Source organism: Hippocampus bargibanti, linkage group LG03, assembly GCF_051943395.1.
Source record: "Hippocampus bargibanti isolate YZ-2025 linkage group LG03, ASM5194339v1, whole genome shotgun sequence".
In the NCBI taxonomy this organism is placed as follows: Eukaryota; Metazoa; Chordata; class Actinopteri; order Syngnathiformes; family Syngnathidae; genus Hippocampus; species Hippocampus bargibanti.
Window position 1 is genome coordinate 4,368,957 of NC_142736.1, and position 10,275 is coordinate 4,379,231.

A 10,275-nucleotide genomic window follows, 5' to 3' on the forward strand; every position below is an offset into this window, starting at 1 on the left:
CTAGCCAGCCATATAGCTAATAGATATACAGATAGCTTGCAAGGCAGCTAGAAAGCTAGCCACCTAGCTAGACAGCTGGCGAGCCAGCCATATTAGCTAGCCAGCCAGCTAATAAATAGCTAATAGAACCCTTTCAACAGTGGCGGACCGTCAAGGCCTGCAAAGCCTTCTCTGCTGGCCTAATAATGTCGGAATATGAATGTAAATGCTCTGAAATTGATTCTATTTTATTTATTATAGTACCTATGCTTGTCTGTGCCCGTAAAGTGTCTTTGAGAGCTTTGAAAGGCGCTCAAAATGTAATGTATTATTATTAATTGGCCACTTTGTTGGAAACGAGTTCTTGGCTGAGCTTAGAGCATCAGAAAAATAATAATAAAATAAAAAAAAACGACAGCAATGATCCAAAAAATGAATTCTTTGGATGCTCACTGAGCTGCTCCCAAAGCAACAAGACACAAAATGGCAGACAGCAGCGGTCATTAGCAATTCCGCTCAAATGAAGTTTGGAAATTCCCACCTGCAGTGCCGAAGGGCTTCTTTTGGCTGACGCCTGAAAAAGAAATGTCCTCATTTACAGTCACCGAAACTTTTCTTCCGACACAGCAACAGCTGCTCCTGACTGTGAGTCAGCCTCTGCGGACGCTTTGCTAGCAGGTGAGTCGTACGAGGTCGCCATGTTCAATTCATCAAAATAAAGTCGCGCTTAGGTCGGGAGTAAAAAAATAAAGAAATCAAAGATAACAATCCGTTATTCCAAAATGTCTTCAACTACAGTTGAGGATGGGCACAGACATAAATAGTAAAAAATTGGGGGAGAAATGCATGACTAAACATGATGAAATACAGAAAGGGTTCTCTTCTGAAGCGATACTGCCCCCACATGGCACTAACTTGCTAGCAATTCAATGAACGGTGTTTATACTAATACTAATACTAATACTAATACTAATACTAATACTAATACTAATACTAATACTAATACTAATACTAATACGAATAATAATAATAATAATAATAATAATAATAATAATAATAATAAAAAAGAATAAGAATAATAAATAAATAAATAAAAATTATGTTCTCTCGGTTCTCTTCTGAGATACTGCCCCCACATGTCATTAACTCATGAATGACGCTTATAATAATAATAATAATAATAATAATAATAATAATAATAATAATAATAATAATAATAATAAATAACATTCTTTTCTCTAAGTTCTCTTCTGAGATACTGCCCCCACACGGCAGTAACTCAGGAATGATGCTTATAATAATAATAATAATAATAATAATAATAATAATAATAATAATAATAATAATAATAATAAAGAATAATAAATAAATAAATAAAAATTCTGTTCTGAGTTCTCTTCTGAGATACTGCCCCCACACAGCAGTAACTCAGGAATGATGCTTATAATAATAATAATAATAATAATAATAATAATAATAATAATAATAATAAAGAATAATAAATAAATAAATAAAAAATATGTTCTGAGTTCTCTTCTGAGATACTGCCCCCACACAGCAGTAACTCAGGAATGATGCTTATAATAATAATAATAATAATAATAATAATAATAATAATAATAATAAAGAATAATAAATAAATAAAAATTCTGTTCTGAGTTCTCTTCTGAGATACTGCCCCCACACGGCAGTAACTCAGGAATGATGCTTATAATAATAATAAGAATAATAATAATAATAATAATAATAAAGAATAATAAATAAATAAATAAAAATTCTGTTCTGAGTTCTCTTCTGAGATACTGCCCCCACACAGCAGTAACTCAGGAATGATGCTTATAATAATAATAATAATAATAATAATAATAATAATAATAATAATAATAATAATAATAATAATAATAATGAAGAATAATAAATAAATAAATAAAAATTCTGTTCTGAGTTCTCTTCTGAGATACTGCCCCCACACAGCAGTAACTCAGGAATGATGCTTATAATAATAATAATAATAATAATAATAATAATAATAATAATAATAATAATAATAAAGAATAATAAATAAATAAATAAAAATTCTGTTCTGAGTTCTCTTCTGAGATACTGCCCCCACACAGCAGTAACTCAGGAATGATGCTTATAATAATAATAATAATAATAATAATAATAATAATAATAATAATAATAATAATAAAAAATAATAAATAAATAAATAAATAAATAAATAAAAATTCTGTTCTGAGTTCTCTTCTGAGATACTGCCCCCACACGGTAGTAACTCAGGAATGATGCTTATAATAATAATAATAATAATAATAATAATAATAATAATAATAATAATAATAATAATAATAATAATAATAATAATACAATAATTGTAATAAAATAATAATAAAATAGTAATTAAATACTTATTCTACTACTAGTACTACTAGTACTACTAGTACTACTGCTACGACGACAACAACGACTGCCACTACTACTACTACTAATTGAATTGGATGTACCTTTATTCGTTCCGCAGTGGTCTTCTCGGCTGAGAAGAGGCCGAAATTGTGGCTGGGCTGTCTATCTGAGTGACACCAGAGGCTTGTGCTTCTTCTTTTTCTTCTTCTTCTTCTTGGATTGGATTGGATTGGATTTGCCTTTATTAGTCTCACAGTGGAGACATTTACATTTAGCTTAGCATCTTAGCTTCCTTTTGTTTTTTTCTTCTTCATTTTCTTGTTCCTGTACTCCCCTTTGGCAGTTGGCAAACATGTTTCAGTACATTCTCACGCCATCTTTTGAGCCGGAGTGTCAACGTTTGAAAGTTCACCATTGGATGACGCCATCCAAAATCATCTTGCGTGTTGACAAGTCGTAATTTAAGAAAGCTGCCGATTTATTTCGGCTGATGTAGAGTAATTCCGAAATTCGAGCGGAAACTCTCCACAAAGTGACTATTTCACTTTGTTGAGAGTTTAAATAATTGCAGGAATTGCGAATCTGTAGACCTTGTTATCAGAAAGGAGACTTGCAGCTATAACCTAACTCTCCTCGTTCATGTTTTTGATAAAAATAGCTTTTGACTTCAAGAAATATCATTTTTAAATGCTGCAAGTTTACAGGACAAGCGACGTCTCCGGACAAGTTGTGTCCATAATTTGTAAAATGGCTTCAAATGACTTCTACTGGGCGTATTTTAAAAAGATTCCACCGCATATAGCTATATTTTACCTTTTAAGACTCGCTCTGAATATTCAGGAAGTCTTGTTTTCCAGTTGAGTCCGTACGTGACGTCACGAAAGGACCGCCCCCTGACCGAAAAAAGACACATTGTAGCAGTCTTTCCAACACGTGAATGTATTTTGCTGTACATGTTTGGTCTGAGAACCGTCTTGCACCCAAAAGCCGCCAGAAGACGGCATCCAAGCTCCACATAAGGTATTTATCAGCCTTTGGAAGCAGAGGTGGCCACTGGAGGTCGCCATTTTGTGCCTCTTTTTTTTGGTGAGAGATTTTCCCCCAATGTTGCCTCAAAATAGCACATATAATTCTTTAATCGATTGCAAACATGTATGCTTTCCTCTCCAGAACTATTTGAATCATATTCATAACTGGATGTGTAACAAGAAAGCATCTTCTCCGAATCTGAAGCCATTGTTTGGATTCTCCAGCAATGCAAGACGTCTTGGCGTGACGTCACGAACTGGGGGCGGGACTTTCTGAAAATGCCCAATTCGCAGCTCAATTTTTTGCAGATTTTGGACACTTTAAGTCATTTTTATTGGTGTTTTGCATTTGAATAAAAATATCACACTGCGTGTTTTGGGTATTTTAGAAGCTATAAAACGTTTTTCTGATGTCACTTGGGAAACTAAAAAGTGATGTCGGTTGTCCTTTAAAGGATAAACAGTGAAGCCTTGTTTTTAATAATAATACTAATAATACATTTCATTTATAAGCGCCTTTCAAAACTCTCAAGGTCACTTTACAGTCACAGGATAAGTTTTTCTGTGGGTGAGCAGCGGCAGCCACACGCGCCAGCGTTCACTCAACCCGGAAGTTACTCAAATAGATAGCTAGATAGCTAATACATAGCCAATAGCTAGCTAGCTAGAAAGCTAGCCAGCCATATAGCTAATAGATATACAGATAGATAGCTTGCCAGCCAGCCAGAGAGCTAGCCAGCCAGCTAATAAATAGCAAATAGATAGCTAATAGAACCCTTTTCAACAGTGGCGGACCGTCAAGGCCTGCAAAGCCTTCTCTGCTGGCCTAAAATGTCTGAATTACGGACTGATCCAATTAAAGTTTCTTTATAATTTATTTGAAATGTAATTTCCGGCTGCGCAACAATAACAAGAGACTGTTTCCCCCGTATTTTATACATTCTTTTCATCATTTTGAATTGTGTACGACGTATAACAACTTTTATAGGATAAAAAAAATCTGCAAGTAAGTAAATGCTTCTAGCGCCAGCTGACACTCAAGTTTCAGACTGAGCAAGGAAAAAGTTTCTTCCCGTTGTATCTTCTCATGTGTACTGTTAAATTGCCTTTAAGGGAGAATTTTTTCCCGCAAACCGAGCAGGCAAACGGCTTCTCGCCAGTGTGTGTTCTGCTGTGTCTCAATAAACTGTCCTTCACCGCAAAGCTTTTCCCGCAAACGGAGCATCTGAAAGGTTTCTCGCCGGTATGCGTTCTGCTGTGCCTGAATAAACTATTCTTCACTGAAAAGCCTTTTCCGCAAATTGAACACACAAAAGGCTTCTCGCCGGTGTGCTTCCGCGCGTGCGCTCTCAAGTGTCCTTTTTCGGAATATTGCTTACCACAAACTAAGCAGCCGAAAGGTTTCTCTCCGGTGTGTGTTCTTGAGTGACTCAGTAAACTATCCTTGACAATAAAGCTTTTGCCACAAATCGAGCAGGCAAAAGGTTTCTCTCCAGTATGCTTTCTCATGTGGACTTTGAAACCCCACTTGGAAACAAAAGTCTTGCCACACTGTGAACATTCCGAGCGTTTCTTGCGAGCGCGACCACGTGTCCTGTCACCTTCAGAAAGTCCACTGTCATCGGTGTGAGAAGTTGTCGTGTCGTCGCTACCTGACAGCGGAGCCAAGAGGCCGTCTGCGTGAGAGACTCCGTCGTTGTCTCCATCGCTTTCTTCACTCTTCACGCAGACAGCGGTTAGGGGAAGTTTTGTGACGTCTGTCTCTTGCTCTTCTGCTTTGACGTCAGGGGGTTGTTGGGGCGGGTAAAGGGGAGGTTCGGCATCACTGATGACTGACAGACATAAAAAAAGACAAAGCCATAAGGTTGGTTTTGCTTGAGTTCAGCATTGCTTAGTCTTGCAGTTGTGATCTATCAAAAACAGTATGAACTTAACACAACTAGATAGCTATCTATTTTACAAAACAGCTATCTAGCTAGCTATTTGAGTCATGAAACATATTAGCTATCTAGATAGCTCGCTAGCTATTTGCTATCTATTAGCTATCTAGCTTTCTATCTTTTTGACTTACGCCTTGTTGAGTGAAACCTGAATTCCTAGATAGCTAGCTATTTTCTATCTATTTCCTATTTATTATCTATCTGTTGTCTGTCTGTCCAGATGGCTATATAGCTAGCTATCTAGAAGCTGTCTGGCTCGCTGGATAGCGATCCAGCTGATTATCTATTAGCTATATATCTATCTATCCATCCATCTATCTATCTGGCTATCTAGCTATCCAACTAGCTTACATGGGTAGATGGACAGCTAGCTGTCACTCTCTGATAGTGGAGGTAGCTTTATCTATCTATCTAGCTATCTGAATAGCTAAAGCTATCTCCACTATCAGAGAGTGACAGTTAGCTAGCTAGCTCTCCATCTATCCATTCATCTCCTTGCTGAGAGCGTCATGCAATCGAACAAAGTATTTGGTTAAGGGAATAAAATGCATACAGCCTTGGGACAAATTTCCAGTCAGTCCAAGTGAGTAAGAAGTGAACGAACCGGCACGATAAGGCTTCCCGGAAACAGAGTCCACCGGTTGGCGTTGTCGTTCGCTGTCGGCCACTTTGTGTCCGCAAAGTACCTCCTCGTTCTCTTCTTTCACACGTCTTTCCAACATTTCCCGAGGTGATCACGGCATTTGAGCCTCAAGTTTGATCTCCTCTGAGCGATTTGCATATGGCGAGCGCGTCTCTTTGTTGACAGATAGCATGCTAGGCTAATACGAGCTAGGCTGGGATACTACACGTCAAGCGAAACCAGTTTATCGAGACGCTCACATTTCGTGGCAATATATTTTACTCCAGTCAAGTACTGTCGGTAAGTAGCGTCTCAAAGCCGCAAATTTTGCGACTATTACAGAAAAAAAGTCCAGTCGAATGACTATATTTCTCGAGAGGACGGAGCCATGTTGAAGGATGCGTTGCCCCGCCCTTCTCTATACGTCATGATTTCCCACCCGGAAAACGTCCTCCGACGTCTCATTTTGATTGACGAGGTCTTAATTTTACAATACCAAATATTGTTATCCCACACGCTATTTATTATTTGTATTTATTTCGCTTTTCTCACAGAGTACGAACAAAAGGATTCAGGTTATTAAATTCCCGTTTTGTTTCATGGCCCACCAATGAGAACGAGACATCGACGCGCATCATCCAATGGTAAACGACTACACGGGCGGTGGGCGGAGCAAAGCGTCACGCGACGACAGTGACTCCACGAAGCCAAAATAAACAAACAAACCCTCGACTAGCGCTTTTAAAATAATAATTCTTGTCTGATTCGTATGAAACGACTTAAGACTCGACTTTGGACGTTCGTTTCTACTTAAGTTGGGTGAAAACAACATTTATCGAAGTTTCGTGTTCGGGTAAAGTCGAACGTTGAAGCATCTCGGGCTAGCTTAGCTTAGCTTGGTCGAACATGGTCGCCGCGAACAAAGAGCCGACTTTGTTCGCAACAAGTCGCAAAGCAGAAATCAAACGCGAGTCTGAAGTGAAGTGATGATTATTGCGTGAAAAATGTGTGAAAAACTTGTCAAAGTCGAGTTCGATGAGGAGGTTTGTGGGACAGAAGACAACAACCACCCGGACTCTGTTCTCAAGAAGCCCCAACCCGAACTACACAGACCAGGTTGGGGTCCTTCCGACATTCCCGACGTTGCCTGCAATTTTAAACCAAATCTGTGTACGATGAAAAATAGTTTTTGAAATTGTAAAACGTCTGATTCATCTCATGAAGAGCCCAAAAGACCCGTTTTGATAACCGCACGTCAGTTGACAGTTTCGCGTATTACGTCGGTATGAGTCTCATTTCAAATATATTTCACCGTAACATGTAAGAATACATTCAGACTGGTTTTTCGACCATAATCCGTTTTGGAAACCTGTTCAAAAACTGATTTGGTTGAAAAATTCCCGTTATAAACAATGTGATCAATGTCTGCTTTCTTTAATAAATCGATATTGAACAATACAAACACGTCGATACAGAATGGAACGCTAAACGAGAATAACGTCCGATTTGCAGAGATCTCAGCCTTACACGTCTGCTTTTTAATTAAAAACTTTATTCAACAACACATAGCTGTCAACTTTGGCTAATAGCTGCCCCTATAAATGATTACAATTCCCGTATAAAAAAATGTAGTACGCCGTACATTATTTGAAATGATAAAAAAAAAATGCGAACACAAGCGGAAATGCAGTTTACCGCGCATTATGCTTTCATAAGCGACCGTAAAACCTTTAGATCGTAAAACCCACTTGCAGCAACTTTTACGTCCTTTTTACACAGAACGAAAACTGAGGACCATTTTTCGACGATCTTATCTATCCAGCCGGTGTATTCACCTTGGAGACTCTCACATTCTTTTTGGTGGCGACCCGATCCTCGAGTTTTTCTCTTCTTACTTGGCGGGTCTCCCATGCTTACTTAAACGTTATAACTAGTTGATTCCTCGATTGCAACACAAATGCCGGACTTTAAATACGGAAACGGAAATACAAAATCAAACGAAAACAATGTGACGCGCATGCGCATATCATGCTTCATCGACAAAGACTCGATAACCGCAGATTTTTTTTAAATCGTATTAAAGTTGTTATACGGCGTACACAATTCAAAATGATGAAAAAAAAACGTATAAAATACAGGGGAAATGTATAAGTTGACAGGGATGACAACATGAATGTGTCGGTCGCAATAAGACTCAACAAAAGGAAGTGACGTATAAGGAACCGGGAGGGAGTGGTGTGGTGCATTCAGGTGCGCTCATTTTCGGTTGGAAACGGATGCATAAAAAAATTGAAATTTTTGGTTGACAAACTAAAATGTTCGAAAAATGAGTTTTGGCTGTAATAAAACCAAAAATCACAGCCAAAACAAGAGACTTGGTTAAGAAAAGCTTGACATGTCTCTGTGTTTTTTTGTATGTGTATCAGTCTGCAGTGAAGAAAATTGTCCCCGGCAGCAGCAGCCTGTGTCCCCTCAACTTAAAGAGGAAGAGGATCAAGAGCCCACCCATCTCAAAGAGGAGGCGGAGATCACCAAATTTCCATTGACGGTCATTGTGAAGAATGAAGATGACGACGGCGACGGCCACTTAGAAGGATCGCAAGCCGACGGCCTCTTAGCGCCATTCTCAGATAATGACGACATCACGTCTTCTGCCGCTGATAATAACGAGCGCTCGAAAGATGATGTGACATGTCAGGCCAAATGGAAACCCTTAAAATGTACTCGCTGTGATAAAACGTTTGCCAAAGAGTATTTGTTAAAATTACACATGAGAACACACAGTGGTGAGAAACCTTTTGCCTGCTCGGTTTGTGGCAAAAGATTCACTCAGAAGGGACAGCTTGTCGGACACACAAGAACGCATACCGGCGAGAAACCTTTTGCCTGCTTGGTGTGTGGCAAAACATTCTCGGAAAAGGGACACGTACGAGTCCACACGAGAACACACACGGAAGAGAAACCTTTTCACTGCTCCGTTTGTGGTCAAAAGTTTGGCGAAAAGGGCGGTTTGATCAGGCACACAAGAACACACACGGGCGAAAAGCCTTTTGCCTGCGACTTTTGTCATGAACGATTCTCGGTCAAGGTGGCACTGACCAATCACTTAAGAAACCACGCCGGTGAGAAACCGTTTGTCTGCTCGGTTTGTGGTAAAGCATTCACTCAAAAGGGGCATTTAATCACTCACAAAAGGACACACACGGGGGAAAAAATCTTTGCCTGCTCGGTCTGTGGTCTCCGGGTCACTCAAAAGATTCATTTGACAATTCACATGCGAATTCACACCGGAGAGAAACCCTTTCCATGCTCAATTTGCGAGAAAAGGTTCACCGAAAAGGGAAGCCTCATTCGGCACGCCAGGACGCACACCGGAGAGAAACCGTTTGCCTGCCAAGTTTGCGCTCAGAGATTTTCTGACAGGGGGCATTTAAAAGCCCACCTGCGAACGCACACCGGAGAGAAACCTTTCGCCTGCTCCGTGTGCGGAAGGCATTTGCGGAGAAGAGGAACTTAACGACTCACTCGAGGACACACACCTGAGAGAAACCTTTTGCATGCTCCATCTGCCCATTAACTTTCATCGATCGCTCCGGATTGAATAAACACTCGAGGATGCACAGCGGGGAAAAACCGTTTGCTTGCGGTGTGTGTGAGGAAAGCTTTAGTTTTAACTATCAGTTGATCAAACACAAGTGTGTGAGCGCGGGGAGCAGCAGCAAATGAAGCATTTGCGCAATTATAAAGAAACGTTCACTGTCGAGAGTATTGTGCAAATGCCGACGAAGGATTTGTTTTCGCGGTGCATCATCATCATCATGTATCACTCCGAGGCCATCTGAACTATGAATAAATGAACACAATGAATGGAGCCATGTGTTTGGGTTCATTTGTTAGTTGACATCTGGTTCATTGAAGACAAAAAGCGGACGGGCCATGCAAATTTGTCATATTGACTGACAGGCATAATGTGTCTTTCACAACAGCAGTACAGTTCGCATAAAATCATAAAACTTAACTCATTCACTGCTATTCCAGAATGTATTCGGAAATTGAAAATAGGACTGGAAACGCCATGCCCAAATTTGTTATTTGTTCGGATGTTGTTTTTTTCTTGTTGCCGATAAAGCTTCAGTCGGACCTCTGGCTATGTTTTTTCCCTTCCACAAGGGGGCAGTATCTTCTTTTTTCTCTGTTAGCGCTTTGTTCCATCTTCAGCTGTTGTGAAAGCGCTGTATAAACCAATATGTTTGTTTTGCATTGGATTTTGGACATCAGCCCTCATTTCAAGCTCATATAA

At 39.4% G+C, this 10,275-nt stretch overlaps 1 protein-coding gene and 1 pseudogene across 2 annotated transcripts; one reads left to right on the top strand and one right to left on the bottom strand.

Moving 5' to 3' along the window:
- Positions 1-3,297: 3,297 nt before the first annotated feature.
- LOC148900005 (uncharacterized) lies at positions 3,298-6,381 on the bottom strand. The gene is made up of 2 exons (XM_088991713.1): positions 5,958-6,381; positions 3,298-5,245 (listed from the first exon to the last, which is right to left on the bottom strand). Exons 1-2 carry the CDS (start codon positions 6,073-6,075, stop codon positions 4,458-4,460), a joined length of 906 nt encoding a protein of 301 aa, XP_088847839.1. The 5' UTR covers positions 6,076-6,381; the 3' UTR covers positions 3,298-4,457.
- A 285-nt stretch (positions 6,382-6,666) lies between these two features.
- On the top strand, positions 6,667-9,701 carry LOC148900006 (uncharacterized; annotated as a pseudogene). Its single transcript, XR_016114404.1, has 2 exons — positions 6,667-7,091; positions 8,402-9,701. The product of XR_016114404.1 is annotated as an uncharacterized LOC148900006 (transcript).
- Positions 9,702-10,275: the final 574 nt, after the last annotated feature.